Source organism: Dendrobium catenatum, unplaced genomic scaffold, assembly GCF_001605985.2.
Source record: "Dendrobium catenatum unplaced genomic scaffold, ASM160598v2 fragScaff_scaffold_841, whole genome shotgun sequence".
NCBI lineage: Eukaryota > Viridiplantae > Streptophyta > Magnoliopsida > Asparagales > Orchidaceae > Dendrobium > Dendrobium catenatum.
Genome location: NW_021319303.1, coordinates 386,964 through 404,983, shown reverse-complemented (window position 1 = coordinate 404,983; position 18,020 = coordinate 386,964). Strand labels below are relative to the sequence as shown.

Below are 18,020 nucleotides of genomic sequence, written 5' to 3'. Positions count from 1 at the left end.
GTCGTACACACCACTTTCCATACTTTTTGAATGCATTCTGCCACGAACTGATAGCCTTGAGGCTATTTGCCCTTTGCTCTGATTGCAAACTTTCAAGCCGCATATCATAATTTACTGTAGTCGCAGCATGGTTAAGTGTTGCACACTACGTAGTGAGGATTGCAGTAATATAAGATATACGGTGATTATCAATGCAAATTGATTTATCCCCCAATATTGAGTACCCACCCATATCCACCCACAAGGCATTAAGGTAATGGGCGTACCCATACCTATTCATACCCATTGGATATGGGTGGGTGTGAGTGTGGGTACCCAATGCAGGGCTCTGCTATTCACAGACCCCACATCTCTTTTTAGGGTAGCAGTGAAGCTATCGTTGGGAAAGTCTGCTAAATTAAATCTCTTAAATCACAGTTCTATTTGTATTTGATAATTTTCAATCAAAATGAAATACCAATATCAAATTCTAAGTGGCCAAAGCACAAAAGCTATCTAAGGCCAAATCATAGCACTTTTTTTTTTGGGGTGGAAAATTGTTTAGCTGAATGATGATGAGTGGCCTCTTTTATATTGATCACTGGAAAAAAAAAAAAGCTACATGATAGCGGCAAATACCACCTGTTTATCAGTCTTAGGAAGGTTACAAAGAAAAATTATTCATAAATGGAATAATGATCCCCCCCATTCAGTACTTTCCCAGTTTGTGATCCATAGATATGATGAATAAAAATTGTATCCAGATATTTGATAATTTTTTACCAGAATGTTCTGATATAGACTTTGTTTGGAATGGCTTTCTTATTGCTTCTTAAAATAACTTTTTAATCTAAAAATTAAAAATCTACTTTAATAAGCAATAAAAAATTCGTCTCAACCGAAACCATAATGGTTAGAATTATAAAACAAATGCTCAGTGATAGAAGGCATTCATTTGTACAGCTTTCTAATTACTTTTTAAAGCTGCTTTCTAACACATAAATACCTAGTTTAAAAAGTTTTTGTATTAAAAAACTGCTTTAAAAAGCAGTAAGAAAGCTACCCAAACAAAACCCTAATCTTCCCATCTTGCTGCAAATCACATCCAGATATCCTGATAAATATTTTTTTCCTAAATATGATCGAATCACTGGCGACAATTAGTATACATATGCATCCATAATGCCTATCACCAAAATCTAATATGGTTCATCGTTATCTATCTATCATTCAGTTCTAAGTTTGTGGAGGACTCTATATAACTCATCACCTAAGGCTTGTAACATGACAGGTTTTCGGATCAGACCATTCATACCTGAATGCAAGCACTGCTGCCACAAAAGCTCCTCAGCGCTCGAAGTCAGAGCCACAATTGCAGGCCTGCTTCTGCTTCTCAACTTCCGAATCCTCTTAGCTACTTCAAATCCATCGATCTGCGGCATTTGAAGCTCTACAATTACAAGCTGGTATGGTGCAGTAGAGGCACTGAATGAAGAGAGGCACTGGATCCCTGAAGAAACTGTAGCGACCTCGCAGCCAAGTTTCTCGAGGAGTTTTCGTGTGACTGATCGACAGAGGCCATCGTCATCTGCAAGTAGAACTCTGAGACCTTTGAAATTTGGTGTGGAGGGAGTGTGATTGTGTGCGAGGAGTCCCTGTAATTCGGAGGAAGAAGTGGGAGGTTGTTGAAGCTGGAAATGAAGAACTAGTTCTATAGTTTTGGGGAAACCATGGGAGTTGGGAACAACCAAGATATCCCCATGCATCATCTGTCAGAAAAAATGTTGAAAGGTTAGCATAGGAACAATCAGCTCATAATTTTCTGCATTATGAAATAGAAAAAGCATAATAACATAACAAACAATTTCTGAAATCAGCGTAGCTTTTTCGTCATTGTGTCTTGTTAAAAATCAAATTCTCATTTAAATCTAATAAAAGATCATTTCTAATGTTTTCTAACCAAGTCTTTTTAAGTCTACATCTGTCTTTCTTAACATAAGTTAAATCTAATATCTAAACATTTCTAATCGGGTCATCGGAAGGCCTTTGTTTAATGTGACCATAAAAGGAATGAATTAGAACTACATATAGGCTTATGTGTACAATGTCGATATTTTTTGTGAGATATGTATATGTAATTGTTTTCATATAAGATTTTAATCCTGAGTTCTAAGATTGGTTGGCCCAAACTACAGAAATCTTATTACTTTAAAAATTCGAAACAAGAGTCAACTTCTTAACAGTAGTTAAAATTATAGGCATTCGATAATAGTGAGAACAAGGACAAATGCTGTTATCTTGCAAATAACTACATATCAAGAAAGATTAATACAGCATATAAACAAAAATCAAGATTTATGATTAGATACAAGTATAAAATGAACCAAACCAGAAAATGAATTTAAATTGTATTAATTTATTAGACTTACTTTTATTTAAATTAGGAAGAACTAGTCCTTTTGGATACTTTTAAATTTAAATTTCATGATAAGATTAGATAAGAATTTGGATTAGAACAGAAGATTAACTTTCGATTCAACTTGTGCCCCAATTTCTATAAATATGACACAGGATGTTATCCTCTCTCACGAATAAAAGCCCAAATACTTTAGTTTCTAAAAGAAACCAGTAGTACATCTTCTCCTCAATTCTCTCAAATATCAAGCAAATTTCAAGAGGGAAAGGAAAGGATCAAAAAGAAGATCCACAACTTAAAAGTGCTCCATCGATGCTACTAAAAATCCTGTAAAATCCTTGCGAATCTGCTCTAGATTAAAGACTTCTGCGATAGGTTGGACTGCTAGGAAAGCTGGAAAAAGAATACAGTAGCTGCTATACTAGAAAGTAGATTGGCATTATTATGACGAGGAAGACAATACGCTAAGCAGCAGTGGCGGAGCCAGAAATTTTTTATAGAGGGGGCCTTTTTTTAATTTTATTAAATCCTCTTAATTTTTTTCGTCCGGGTTTAGAAAGCCGGCATTGATAGTTTTAAATATTTTTTTATTTAAAAAATAAACTACTAAATATAAGATAAAGTACACTTACAATTTATACAACATGTTCTTCATATTTAAAAAAAAAAACTAAATAATAGCATCATTATCAATACAATTTAAATTGATTTAAATATAAAACATATATAATATAACTATATAAGTTGATCTAAATATAAAACTAAAAATAGTAACAAAGTAGCAGACGGATTTTTTTTATCATAAACAGAAAACTTATAAACAAAATACAAAAAATGAAACCGCCTGGTTCCGCTGTTGCTAAGCAGCATGGTAGAAAGGGATAAACTGAAGAGAATTTCTCATTTTCCAATCTACCGTGGTCATAGATAGTCTTAGGTAGCTGACAGGCGGTATAGTTCAGTAATTGCTAATGGTGAGGATTGGTCTAGGAGGTTACTATGCTACGGCTGTGATAAAGGCTGGCACAAGAGGTGCTTGTGCTCGTATCGGCTAACAGACGAGAATATGTGGTATATTATGCTGTGTGGTGCTATCCGCTCCCATCAAATTGATGATCCTGACTGCAGCAGCAATTGGCCACGTAATAGGTTGAATCATGCAGTTGGCTGAGCTGCGGTGAAGATGTCTACTAGTTGATCCTGTCTGTTGATGTGATGAACTGAGATCTCTTGCATATTAATGCAATTGCTAATGAAGCGGTAGTCAGTTCAAATATATTTGATGCACATATAAAATGTTGTGGGCTCCAAAAATTCAAACCCCGGACTCTCCGCGGACCCCCCTCTTTCTTTACTTTTTCGGGTCGTCGATGAGAGTTTTTACACTTACATTTATTTGGCAAATTTTTAGAAGGCATGTTGGGTTTTTTAGATAAGTCACTACCAAGAGATTTCACCCTCATTTTGCGAGGACTTTATGATCTGAGTTCTGGTTCCTATAGGCGCAAGCCCCTATAGTTAATTACCCCTTCCGATCATGAGAGAGAACTTTCGATTAAGGATAGTCGTCAAACATATACGTAGAGATATGTGGTATATGTTGTATAGTAGCAGCATGGATTTGGTATTTGAGAATTTAGTATTTAAAATTAGAAATTTCATCTCCTTGTAGCGGATGGTGGGGGAATGATGATAAGCCCGATCAAGATCTCATGGTTCCGTCATCCCAGGCCATCATGGTCCCTAGTCTACTTAGTCATAAGAGGTAGTCGATCCACCTGATAGAAGGGTCCTTGTCGGCAGTCATGGGTTGCTTGGTCCAAGGGTACATTGCAGACATAGGGTGAATATTTGTCTAAGGAGACAAATCTGAATCCACCTTAGCAAACATAAAACTTTGTGCCCTATCGAACATATCAAGTCAATTCATTACTCAACGAATTGAAGTCATTGGGCAACATACGGGCTTTGTCCATGACCATAATTTTCTGATGTCAATTGGCGACAAACCACTCGACTCAGAAGGCCCCAGTCATAGCCATTTACCTATGGTGTCATTTGGCAGCAAAACCGTCAGTTAGAGGACACGTGTCAGGTCCTTTACTAACAAGTGACTGCTTGAGAATGAATCCTAGTAATATCTTCGAACAGACATTAGCTCTTTGTGAGCTGAAGTGATTTTAAGTTTTTCCACCTCAGCAAATAATTGCGGATGGTGGATGAATTTTACTTTAAGTTATTAATGATTGAATTTTCAATTTTGTTAAATATTTTAAATTTTGGTAATTTTTTATTCATGGGCATTTGGGAGGCATTTTGAATGTTTGGGGATCCCTCCGGTTGAGATATTTTATCAATGCGGCCATTATCAAAGTTTTTATAGGTTATTTCATTTTTTGTTGATTGAAAATTGTCAATTCTATCTACTTGCCGGCAAAGGACCATGTTCGAATATAAATTCATTTCTTAACCCGTGCAGCATCCTCAGACCGGAGGCAAATTTTTAGAAGGCAGATTGGGTTTGTAGATAAGCTACTACTCATAGATTTTACCTCATTTTTCAAGAACTTTATGATATGAGTTATGGTTTCCTATAGGTGCAAGCCCCTATAGTTAATTACCCCTCCCGATCATGCGAGAGAACTTTCGATTAAGGCTAGTTGTCAAATAAATACATAGAGATATGTGGCATCTGGCATATAGTAGCAGCATGGATTTGGTATTTGAGAATTTAATATTTAAAATTGGAAACTTCATCACCTCATAGTGGATGGTGGGGGAATGATAATGAGACTGATCAAGATCCTATGGTTATGTCATCCCGAGCCATCATGGTCCATAGTCTACTTAGTCGTAGGAGGTAGTCGACCCAACCTGATAGAAGGATCATTGTCGGCAGCCATGGGTTACTTCGGCCAAGAGCACTTTGTAGACCTCGGTTGAATATTTGTCTAAGAAGATAAATTTGAATCCACCTTAGTTAACGGAGAGCTTTATGCCCTATCAATCATATCATATTGATTCATTACTCAATCATTTGAAGCCATAAAGGAACATATGAGCTTTGGCCATGACCATAATTTAGTAGTGTCATTTAGCAGCAAGCCACCAGACACATGGCATGTCCTTACTAGCATTTGTCTACTTGAGAATGAATCATAATAATATTTTCGACCAGACATTAGCTTTTTGTTAGCTAAAGTGATTTTAAGTTTGTCCATCTTGGCAAATAGTTACGAAGGATGAATGGATTTTGCTTTAAATTATTGACGAATGAATTTTCAATTTTGTTAAATTTTTTTTATTTTGGTAATTTTTGGAGTTTTTTATTTTCATGTGCATTTGGGAGGCATTTTGAATGTTTGGGGACCCCTCAGGTTGAGATTTTCTGTCAACGCGACCATTATCGGGATTTTTATAGGTTATTTCATTTTTTTGCTGATTGAACATTATCAACTCTGTCTACTTCCATGAAAAGAATCGGGTTTGAATCTAAATTCATTTCTTAACCCGCATAGCATCCTTAGATGTCACGTATGTCATTACAATACGCTCACCGGAGCACTTCCATGAAAAGAATCGGGTTTGAATCTAAATTCATTTCTTAACCCGCATAGCATCCTTAGATGTCACGTATGTCATTACAATACGCTCACCGGAGCCCATGCGGGTGTATGCTTTTGTACGTATCTTGTTGGATATATCTATACGGCAATTCTATATATGCATTGGATGTGTATGATGTACATGTGTGTGTATATACACATCGGCATGAATAGTTTTCATGTTCGTGTAAAGTGTCCTACATATTGTAATGCATGTACAAGCCATATTCTTGCATGTAAGTACAATATTGAGATATGTACTTAAGTTAAACCCTCTGCTTATTGTAAATGTATGTGTGGGTATTTTTGAATGTGATTACAATGTCAAATGACATTCTTGAATGAAACCCCCTGCATCTCACCAATGCATGCTAGAGATCATTTTTGGAATGAAATAGCAATGTCGAGGCAACATGCTAGAATGAAATCTCAGCATCCTGTAAATATATGCAGAGAGACTATTTTGAGATATGATTCCAATGTCAAAATGACATGCCTTGAAAGGATTATTATGCAAATGCATGTATGAGGGCAATTCAAAATATTTGCATATAATGTAAAGGGGTATTTTGTGATTATCAACTATGCAACTAACCACTGTTGATAAATGTGTCAAATTTATTTAGGAATCTCCAAACAGTTTCTATCCACTTGTATGAGTTTTACAAATCCAGTGCCATGAGATACTTCATCGTTCTAATGTAGGCTCCGTCCTTATCCGTAGAAGCAATGACATGAGGTGCATTCTGCTTCCATTGATAAGTTATAAGCAAACCACTTAGTCCAGCAAGTTTCCTTATGATTACCGTTTTATCCTTAGTGATCAATTTCATAAGTCAACCGATCCTTGCTTAGACTGGATAAGGACATCCAAACGACATGATTGTTTTGTGATAAATGAGGTATCATTATCTGATAAGACCAAAGGATCGACTGGTGCAACATTAGATTTCTTTGTCTTTGACTCATCACGAGGTAGTCTCCTCGAAGCATGGATATGACAGAGTGCAAGGTCATCTTCGATGTCTAAGCTACATTCTAGCATCTGATACGCACATGGTACATTGAAGTTTCTTCTATGACTCCATAATAGTATACTTGAGGGGTCTATTTTATGCATTTGTGATGCACAATATAGGACATTGGGTGGCGAGGCTTGATCTCCAGATATTTGCTCCCCATTCAAGTGATGCAACATATCTTCAAGATCCTCAATATTTCTAAAGAGATGATAAAATGAGACATATTTTTCTTCAACAACTCATTATTTGATTCTATATAATTGTTCATAAAGTCATTTAACCTCGCATGCTTAATGTCACAGTTAGGGCCTCTTGCTAGTAGCAGATCAATAAGTTTCTTACAGCAGCTTACATATACTTGCAATTGCCGGAAGTCTTCGGTATTTCTTGTGACACATTGGAGTCTTCCTTTGATAGTGTATTAGCGGGTTTACGCTGTATGTCGAGTTGCCTTTATACCCAACTGTCAATAGTAGTCTTTTGGAATTATCAATTGCAGGACTCAGTTGTACTTGATCAACAAAACTTTCAATTCTGATATGAGGTGAATGCACTTCTCCTCAGCGCGGTTATCAACTAGAATACAGTGATACTTGTTGCATGCTGCTGATTACCATTGTCGTACATGAGACAGCACTTCCGCCATTAACAGCAGATGTTTACATTTATTGCATATTACACTATATGTTTGCATAGGAGCATCATTGTCTGCAATCAGGACAGTTGTATCTATCACCTGTCAATACCTTGTTACGGGGATTGCACAAGCTCCATTTGTAAGGCAGCAACATCAGTTGATCCAAAATATTCAAGCAAGTTGAGCATCAACTCCATCTTCTTCAGATGGGTCATCTGCTCTTCTTCGCAAAAGATACTACAAATCACTTGCCACTTTCGCTAGCAAGATGTTGTGTACATTGTAGGTTCTCCCACGCTACTTGTAGGTACTTGCATTTACTATATATCTGCTCTTAGATAGCATTTAATGTGTGCGATGGGTCCCCTAGTGGCTCGCAGGTACTTGCATCTGCTGCAAATCAACTATCTCTGCTTGTAGGATATCAGTGCATTCATTGAAGGCTTGATTATTGTTGATCGTATATAGGCCTAAACAAAAGAAATAACCACAAGACAATAATGCCTATGACACATCACATAAGTAGAGGGCAAAACAGGAGATAAATAAAAGACAACAATACCCCTCAATATCAACCACAACATAAACAACTAAGCTGGGCAAAACAGGGAACAAACTAATAACATAAATAAGTCTCATACAAACAACAAAAACTAGAAATATAATGACTCAATCACGGCCGTAGATCGTCGGCCTCTCCTACGATAGCCTCTCCATGGTCCGATGTCCTTATCATCCACATAAATGAGGATATATATGTGAGTGGTGATGTTGCTGTACAGAAGCATGGAGGGATCGGTACTTCCAGTTGTGAAACCAACTAATTGCAAGTGATTGGTAAATGTAGCATACTACTATTGAGGGGAGGCAATAAAGAGCTTTCTTTAGGAGACAAACAGGATTTGCGTCATGAGGTTCTTTAAATATATTGAGTTGAGTCATTTATACAATCTCATTGGGATTGTTATGAAGAAAAGCACTACAAACATCCAATTTATTTATAGGTCAGTCATGCATGAGAGCAACAATGAGGAGAATGTGAATGGTTAGGTATTTCGGTGGTCGAGAAGAATGTTTCGATATAGTAAATTTCATAACCTTGTTTGTAGACTTATGCGACAAGAAGTGTTGTATAATGAGCACTGGAGCCAACTATATTGTACTTGGTTTGGAATGTCCATTTGCATACAATAAGATTTTAATTTGGTGATAGAAAGGCGAGGACCCAAGTTCCTTGTTCAAGGAGGGTTGAAATTCTTCAAACATCTATATGCCATTTGTGGTCTTTGATAGCAAATGAATAGCAGGTAGAAGCTTATGTGGAAGTAGTTTCTAACCTTAGTATGCCTTTGGGTTATGGAGTATTTATGTGGTGCATGGGAGGTAGGGGCTCTAGTTGATAGGTTGGTGACCGTTCAAGAACAAGGTTTTGCATTGGCAAACTTGCTGGATTTTTTTTGGGGAGGTGAGGGGGAGCATGGGGTGGTGTTTATTGTTTGAAGTGGGCTAGGTATTATACAATTCATGTCTGGAGTTATGGATTTGTAATGTTTTAACTACAAGGGAATGCTGGAAATTGATATAGGTGTTAACAAGTGGGGGTTATGCTTGGGGAACAAGTTGTGGTGGTTGGGAGGAGATGGTTTGTTAAGGATAAATTGCTTCATTGAATAATACGTGGAGGGATATGCAGGTCTTGTCAATGATTGTCTCGTGACATTTGTATCCTTTTTGCAAGAGGGCATAGCCAATCAGTGTAAAGGAAGATTAGTGTGGTGATAGATTGTCAACAACTTCTGATATCAGCTAGAGGAAACACTGGCAACCAAATATCTTTACATTAGAGTAGTCAGGTTTGGTGTTGAAGCGTAATTGGCATGGAGATCTATTATTTGTAGCGGGAGACGGTGTGCAATTAATGACACAGGTTAGCAATGAGAAGAGTATCTATCTAAAATGATGTAGAATAGCAACAAAATATTATAATAGCTTCAATGAGGTGTTGGTGCTTGCATTCAGCAACACCATTTTGCTCAAGTGAACCAAATAGATGTTTGTCATGATTAATGAGGCATTCGACCCCTCCGTCAATTAAAAGAATTTTGACTAAATTGAGAAATTAGATATTTCCATGCTATGAAATTGAGTGAATATGGTGATAGTACAGGATTTATTTGGCATGTGGAATACCTGACAGTTGGGTGGATACATATTATGGGATTACTTTTTGCTAACATAGAAATTGTGGATGAGTGTCACAGTCCAAGCTGTCAATGCCATAAATCCTGAATCAATTGTGTGGAGTTAAGAGCAAGGTAGGTGAAAAATAGCTACTATGAAGAGTTGTAGGCAAGGTAGAGGCGCTTATGACAGGGCTTAAGGATGTAGCAGACAAGGTAGATGCTCTTATGGCAGGATCCAAGGTTGGTGTGTTGAGTATTCTAGACCTTTATGGTAGCCATTTGCATCAAAGGAAATGGCAGAGATAAAATTATAGGATAGATTTTGGACATGGAGAATGTGAGATCGAAGGGGCTTACTTGCAAGAGTGGGGAGCAAGGAGTAGAGTGGCCTTGTCCAAGCGCAACTTGATGCAACCCTTGGAAGTGTTTATGGAGATCAGTGAGCTGTGAAGCAGCACTAGAGTTCAGGTACCGTTCAAGATAGATTGCTGAGTAGATGGCAGAGATCGGGTTTAGGCAAAGAGAGCTTGTGGAGTTGGTGTTTGACCAGTATATGAGAGAACTTGATGATACCATCATCGGGCAGCCGTATGGCCAACTTTGCTGCAAATTTGTCGGTGTGTAGTGGAGAGGAAAATCTGCCATCTCAATAATCAGAGGAAGAGGACTGGCCGATTTTGGAGTTGAGGGGATGAGCTTTGCCATGTCCGAGGTAGGTACTAGGGTGGCCATGGCCATAGACCCCAATAATAACAATTGCAACTGGTGTTTTGGTTACTAGAAGAAAAGCAATCTTTCTGGCAGCTTCAATTTGTAGGTTTGTCTCTCCACTACACAAAAGGGAGTAGAGTTCTTCCAGATTATTAGGTTGGAAGTTAGAGCAGATGACCATCTTAAAGGCCAAGTAGGTGGTGAGAAGACATTTAGTGTGTAGAGGATGGTCTTCTTAGGATGATGGCAACAATCAGCAATGATTCTGGTAATTGCTAATGTTGAGGAGATTTGTCTACGAAGTAATTAAGCTCTGGCTGCGATAAGGGCTAGTCCAAGGTGCGTGGTGTTATCACAGATAAATGACTTGCGTTAAATCTACAACAAAAAAGTATAACGCAAATGATTCTTCCATCTATTTAAACTTGTACCTCTGACAACATAGCTTGAATTATAAGATCTATAACTGACAATATAGTAAACTAAAATTCTAATATCATTTATGAGAAAAACAGAGTTTCAAGGCCCTGGAAAAAGTTCATTGACATCAATGTTCAGATTTGAAAGGTAAATGTTTTAAAAATGTTTACCTGCACAAGTTTTTTGCACATATTGAAACCAAGGCCCATGTCATAACCCTCAGCTTCGAGTTTCCAAATGCGTTCATGTGATAAACTTGAATCACTAGATTCTGGTATTCTGATCCCAATCTCAAACTTAACAAAAACACCAGGAAAGTTTGTTTTCCATGAGATCCATTGCTGTTCACCATCTTGGGGTACATTATAGGGATGAACTTGAAAACTAACAAATCCCTCAGAATAACCACTTAACAACCTATCAATGGCATGAAGTATAACATGAAAGATTCTCTTTTCATCACCAACAACTATATCAGGTACAGCATTATCAACCTGAAAGCCAAAACCAAATCCTCTACGAGTACAAAGGCACCTAGCAGCAATAGCAGCCTCCTTGATCAGAGAATGCAAGTAAAACAACCTTCTCTCCAATGTTAATCTCTCATTGTTGATGTTAGATATCTTCATTGCATCAGTTACCAAGTTTGAAACAACTCCACTGGTTTTTGTGATAGTGTTGATGATAAGCCTTTGCTCAGGACTCAATTCTTCTTGTTGCATCATAGATAATAAACCCAAGATGTAGTGCACTGGCCTTCTAATTCCCTGGCTCATGACCCTTTGGAAGGAGTTTCTTGCTTCACTTGCCATAAAGGCATTCTGCTTCTCATGCAGTAAAGCCCTATTCTGCTCAGCCATTTTATCCCTCATTAATTGTGACTCCTCCAATACTGCAGCATGAGAGAGAGCAACAGCTACTTGATCAGCAATTACTTCGATAATATCTTTTTCATGAAAGCTCCAAATCCTAGAATTATCTCTAGGGAGAACTAGCACCAATATGGCATAAGAGGCCTTTACAAGCTCCGGCGTCCCACCTTTAAAATTGGACACCTTCAACATTGGCATCCTAATTGCAGCAATTGGCCCTGGTTCAGGATCTCCCCCACTGCTTGCCAATGCAAGCAAAGAATCAGGCCTGAGTATTGTTACACCCTTTGATTCCTTAACCTCAACAACATCCTGATTAGTAATGGGGATAGAATGCTCAAACACCAACTCCATTGAATGCCTCTGCCTCAACTCATGGGTCAAGTTCATCACCTTCTTAGCTTCATCCGGCATCCATACAGCACAATTCTGCAGCCCCAAGGTTTTTGAAAGCTCCACTAAAGTTGTGTAGAGGATAGTATGCCGATCAAGGGATTTCCGAATCTCCTGGGTCAGCATTCTCACATGCCAACTTGCTTCCTCCTTTCTCTTCATCATTCCAACCTCCCTGTCAAGTTCCCGGGCTTTAATTCTCAGAAAATTCTCCCTCACTTTCAATCTCAAAAGTTGAGGGAACAACGTTAACAGAGTAATTGCAGTTGCAAAGGAGACCAATGCAGTGAAAAACTTAGAGATTGTGAGGCTCAACATTAAGAGAAAAGAGTGGGGCTCGTAAGTAAACACATTGAGTAAATGAGTTAGTCCACAAAGGACTATGAAGGCTCCAAACTGGAAGACGATCCATTTGAAGGGAAACAGATCCGAGCAAGTAGCAAAATATAGGAGCTCAAGAGGTATGGAGAAGTAGGCAGCCGCAATCAAGAAATCACTTACTTTCTGACATTGAAGAATGCCTTCAGCACTAAAATAACTATCAATATAACAATTGCAGCGGGGATATCCAACCTCAATGGACGATGCAGAGAGCATAAGCGAAAAAAACAGCAAGCCATGGCACAATGTTCTCAACATTTCATCAGATGGAGCTTCATTCAATCCATTTATATATAAGGGCACTGAATATCCAAAATTCCTTATTACAGGAGCATATAATTAATGCCCAGTCTTCAATCCACCTTTTTGAACCCTAAAAATCCATTTTAGATACATATATAGCAGATACTGAGAAGAGAATGGAACAATAGTAAGAAATGTTTAGAAAACAAAATAATAAACCATGAAGCTAAGCCTATTTCTTCAACAGTTCAAGTGATTAGCGGCCTTGTTATGTCAGAAGATTTAGAGGGAGTTCATCTTTTAGTATCGCACGAAAATCTTACACGCATGCAGATAATAAGTTACAAACAACTCATAGGATACTAAGGAAGTTTTACATGAAAATCCGGAGAAAAAAACACGAGGATTGGCCTAGTTGAAATGATTTCACTAGTGTAAGTCATATATTACAAAGGATGAACTTTCTATATCCAGAGAAGTTTCATCATATAATATAATGGACATAAATTATGAAAGTTAGCTTTCATTGAGGAAATAGGAGTATTGAGGCATTGGAGCTGTTAAAACACGATCAATGGCCCACTCTATTGTTAACTTTATATTAAGAAAGAATAGTGATCAAGAAAGCGGGCAATGGGATTGGTGGAAGCGCCAAGGGTCGATCTAGTTCGCAACAACAAGCACCGTTCTTGGTGGCAGTGGCAAGGATCAACCTTAGTGGCAACAAGGAGCTTCAGCCGTGGTGGTGACAACGAGCGTTGATCATGATCATGACTACGAACTTCAACCTTGGTTGCAATGGTGAGCATCAATGTTATTGGAGATGACTAGCATCGGCAATGGTGTTGATGGCTATCATGAACATAGTGTCAATGGAGGGCATTGATGTGATATCAATGGTGAGCATCAACGTTGGTGACAATGATGAGATTCGACATTGGTGTCAATCTCAAGCTTTAACGTGGGTATCGACGATTAGTGTTAGGGTTGGTATTGAAGGAAAGCCTCAACATTAGTATCAATGTTGGGTGTTTGCCATGTTGGCAATGTTGAAAGTTAACCTTGGTAGAAATGACAAAAGTCAACGTTCGCTTGACAATGGTTGATGACATTAGTGGCAAGAATGAGTGTAAGCCTTTTGGCAATGCTGAGCATCGACCTTATTGGCCAACCACCGATAACAACACCGTTACTTGCTTCTGCTAGCAAAATTGACACTCGTTATAAATAAATAAATTAAAAAAAAAAAAAAAAAAACTAATGTCCATCATCCCTAACAAGGATAACATCCATCACCTCCAACAAGTATATTGTCCACCATCTAGACCAAGGCTTAAGCCCATTGTCATTAACAATGTCAACATGCACCATTACAGCGTCGCCAATACCTTTGAAGCTTGTCATTACCAATAACAATGATACTCGTTATCGCCACCATGGATTACACCCATCATCACCAATAAATAATGATGGCATTATCTCCACCAAGATTGACATCCATAATTACCAACAACACTAATTAACACCATCACTAATAAGGTCAACATCGACCATTGTCGACAACATGACATTTGTCACCACCACCAGGATTAACAATCATCGTCACCATCAAGGGCAACACCATCCATTTCCACCAAGGTTCATGTCATCCATTACCACCAAGGCTGACACTAGCATCGCCACCAAGACTTACACCCATCATCAACACCATCAATAATGTTATTACTACTAACAACCACCATCGCCAACAAGGCTAATGCCCATTGTCCACACCAATGTCAACTTCCGTAATCGCCAATAAGATAATGTTCGTTATTGTCAATAAACCCAATGCCACCAATATCAATAACACAAATTCCCATTATCATCAATAATCCTAATGTCCATTGTCTTCTCCAATGTTGATGCTTGTCATCACCAACAAAATAGATAATTGTCATTAAAACCTACACCCACTATCACCACCATGGTTAATGTTTGTCATCATGAACAACCCTAACATCCTAGGTTGCTCATAAGGTCAATTTCTTTTGTTGCCATTAAGGTCAACACTTGTTATCAATAACCTTGATGCTTGTCATCACCGACAATGTCAACACTTGCTATACCAACCAAGATACCCATCATACCACTAACGCTAATGTCCACCATCACAACTAGACTAATGCAGCCGTTATCAATAACATTGGCACCTTTTGTTGCCACTATAGACAATGCCCACCATCACCATAATTTTGACGGCAATTGTACATCCGACTTCCCTAGAGCCTTTGGTAGCCCAGCCGAGATAGTGGCAGGTTTTTTGCCCATGCGGGGATGGAGCGACAGAAGTGCTAGCCCGCCCCTCTTAGGCAGGAATTGAAGCTCCATGTAACTTGATAAGTTTTTGATACAATGTAGTAGACATGAATTGTTGAACTCAGCTTCCATAGGAATTAGGAGGAACCTTGAAACGTTAGAGTTGACATCAAGAGATGATCAGTGGTTTGCTCAATCATTTCTTCTTACATAAGAGGATACTAATGACCAAGAAGGTAGATATCAACCTTGGTGGCAATAGTGGACACCAACTTATTTGCAAGGGTGGGCATCCACCTTGATAGTGACAAGAGGCATAGGTGGTGTTTCTGATTATGTTTGTGGGATTGTTAATGATGGCATGCATTAAATTTGATGGTAATATCTAATATCAGCATTGGTGTCAACAACAGGGATCGACCTTGCTGATGATAAACATCAAATTTGTTGACAATGGTTGACATCAACTTTGATGGCAATAAAGAGTTTCAGTGTTTGTGTTGATGTGGGTATAAGCTTTATAAGTGATGGAGGGCGTCAGCACTAATGTCAATAATATGTCAATCTTATTGGCAATGGCATTAGGATTATTATCGACAACAAGCCTCAACATTGTTGGATCAAGAGACATTAACATTGGTGTCGATGGAAAAGATTGAGTTTGGCGTTGACGGTAGGCATCAATCTTATTGATGGTGGTGAACATTTTGGTTATTGATGATGGAAGCCATCAATCTTGGTAGTGACAGCAAATATCAACATAGATTTCAACAATGGGCATCTCTATTATTAATGATGACAAAGGTCAACTTCCATGATGGTAGTAAGTATCAATAATGGTCTTGAAGACGAGCATCGGTCCTATTGGCAACAAAGAACATCATCAATGGTGGGGATACTGGATGTCAACCTTATTGGCAATGATAGGTATTGGGGCTAGTATTGATAGTGGTAGTCAATCTTATTGGCAACGGCTAACATCAAGGTTATATTTAATAACAGGAATAAACCGTGGTGGCTATTATGTGCATCAATCTTGTTAGCAACGGCAAGTATTGGGGTTATTGATGATGAAAATCATTCCTATTGACCACGACCATTGGTGCTTGTGTTAATGATAGGGGCTAGCCTTCTTGGCTTGGATGTATTAATGTGTTGGTAGTGATGAAGGGCATCGATCATATTGGTGATGGTGAGTATCAAAGTTGTTAAAGATTATGAACATGAGCTTTAGTAGCAATAACAAGCATCAATGTTGATGGTGACATTAGTGTTAGGGTTATACTAACAATGGCACCAGAGTTGGTATTCGGGTGGCCATCAACCTTCTTGGCAATGATAAGTGTCGTGGTTATTAATGACAGTGGTTTTCAGTCTTGGTTGCAATGGAAAGCATCGATTTTGGTGTCAACAACAAGCATAGCCTTGTTGACGACAAGCATCAATGTTATTGATGATAATAGACATCGGTGCGAGCATTGACCCTATTGGTGACGGTTGGCATTAGTTTTAGTGGTGACTATGAGCATCAATCTTGTTGGCTATAATAGGCACCAAGGTTAGACTAAATGACAAATGTTGATATTGTTAATGATGGAAAGCGCTAGGGTTATTGATGATGGAAGGTATTAGTGTTGGTCTTAACTGCGAGCATCAATTTTATTGACAATAGCAAGCATCAGCATGGGTGTAAACATCGATGTAGATGTTGACGGTGACGGTCAACATCGATGTCAATTGCAAACATCAGCCTTTTTGGTGACGACAAGCATCATTTTTGGTGTTGATAATAAGCATAGAGTTTGTTCATGATAGTGCATGTTTGAATTGTTGGCTATGATGCATGGACACGGGCACGACACGACACGGGACACGGCTTTTTTAAAAAATATAGGACACGGGTACGGCGCGGGTTGGCAATGACAGGCATCAATGTTGTGGACAATTACAAGCATCGATTTGCTGGTAACGCAAGCATCAACGTCGATGGAAAAGGTAGTCATCATCCAGATGGTAATGCCACGCATCTTGGTCAGTGTCATCCTTGTTGGTCACTCCACACATAGGCATTGGTGTTGATAGTGGGCATTGGCATTGTTGGTGATAGTAGGAATCGGCTTCAGTGTCAACAGTAGGTGTCTGTCTTATTGGCATTAAGGGGCATTGGGTGCATATAAAGAGAGTCGTGGATACCCTCCTCTCGAATCCTTCTTAGTGGCTCCTTCCAGCTTCAAAACCTCCTTGAATATATAGAAGCAGTGCATCTTTATAGATTTCTATAGCGCCATTCAAGCGATTTTGACCACAAATCAAAACAATCCACTAAAAGGTCAATGTTGCTCCTCCTTATCATAAAATATTTTTTAGATAACTTAATACTTAGTGATATCGAAATTGAGCAACCAAGATCACTTAGATTCATCTTATCATTGTTTAAAATTGCGTAATATTAGGCTCGCCTTGAGGCCCGCCTGTTAACCCTTTCCCGTAAGCCAACAGAACAAAGAAAAAAAAAAGAAAAAAAATACCTTACTGCCCTCTGTCCGGCGCCGAATTCAGCACGTCGCAGACACGTCCGCGACATTTCTCCCACGACGCACGACCTCGTGTCGTTAAAGAGCCAAGGAAAAGAGGCCGAAGGCCTCTTTCTCTCATTTCTCCGCTTTGATCTCTCCCCCGACTCCTCCCTGCTGTTCGACTTCGCTCCCTGCACCGACTTTCCCTCCCTGAAGGATCGGAAGTCACAGCATCTTGATCGGAAGCAACTGTCGAAGAAACTCTCTACCCTTCGCCGCTTCTTCGGCTCCTTGTACTGTTCGACTTCGCTCCTTCGACGGATTTCCCTTCCTGTTCGGATGAG

The 18,020-nt window shown here is 38.7% G+C and overlaps 1 protein-coding gene across 2 annotated transcripts in view; it reads right to left on the bottom strand.

The window, feature by feature from the left end:
- Nucleotides 1-986: 986 nt before the first annotated feature.
- The window catches only part of LOC110111359 (ethylene receptor 2), a 23,859-nt gene continuing 6,825 nt past the window's right edge, over nt 987-18,020 (bottom strand). Inside the window, exons 2-3 of one of the 2 annotated variants that reach the window (XM_020843189.2) lie at nt 11,144-12,992; nt 987-1,748 (exon numbers count right to left, since the gene is read on the bottom strand). In XM_020843189.2, the coding sequence (XP_020698848.1) occupies nt 1,206-1,748; nt 11,144-12,877 (2,277 nt within the window). In that variant the 5' untranslated portion in view covers nt 12,878-12,992 and the 3' untranslated portion in view covers nt 987-1,205. The remainder of the gene's footprint in view (nt 1,749-11,143; nt 12,993-18,020) is intronic. The other variant, XM_020843190.2, reaches the window with a different exon arrangement.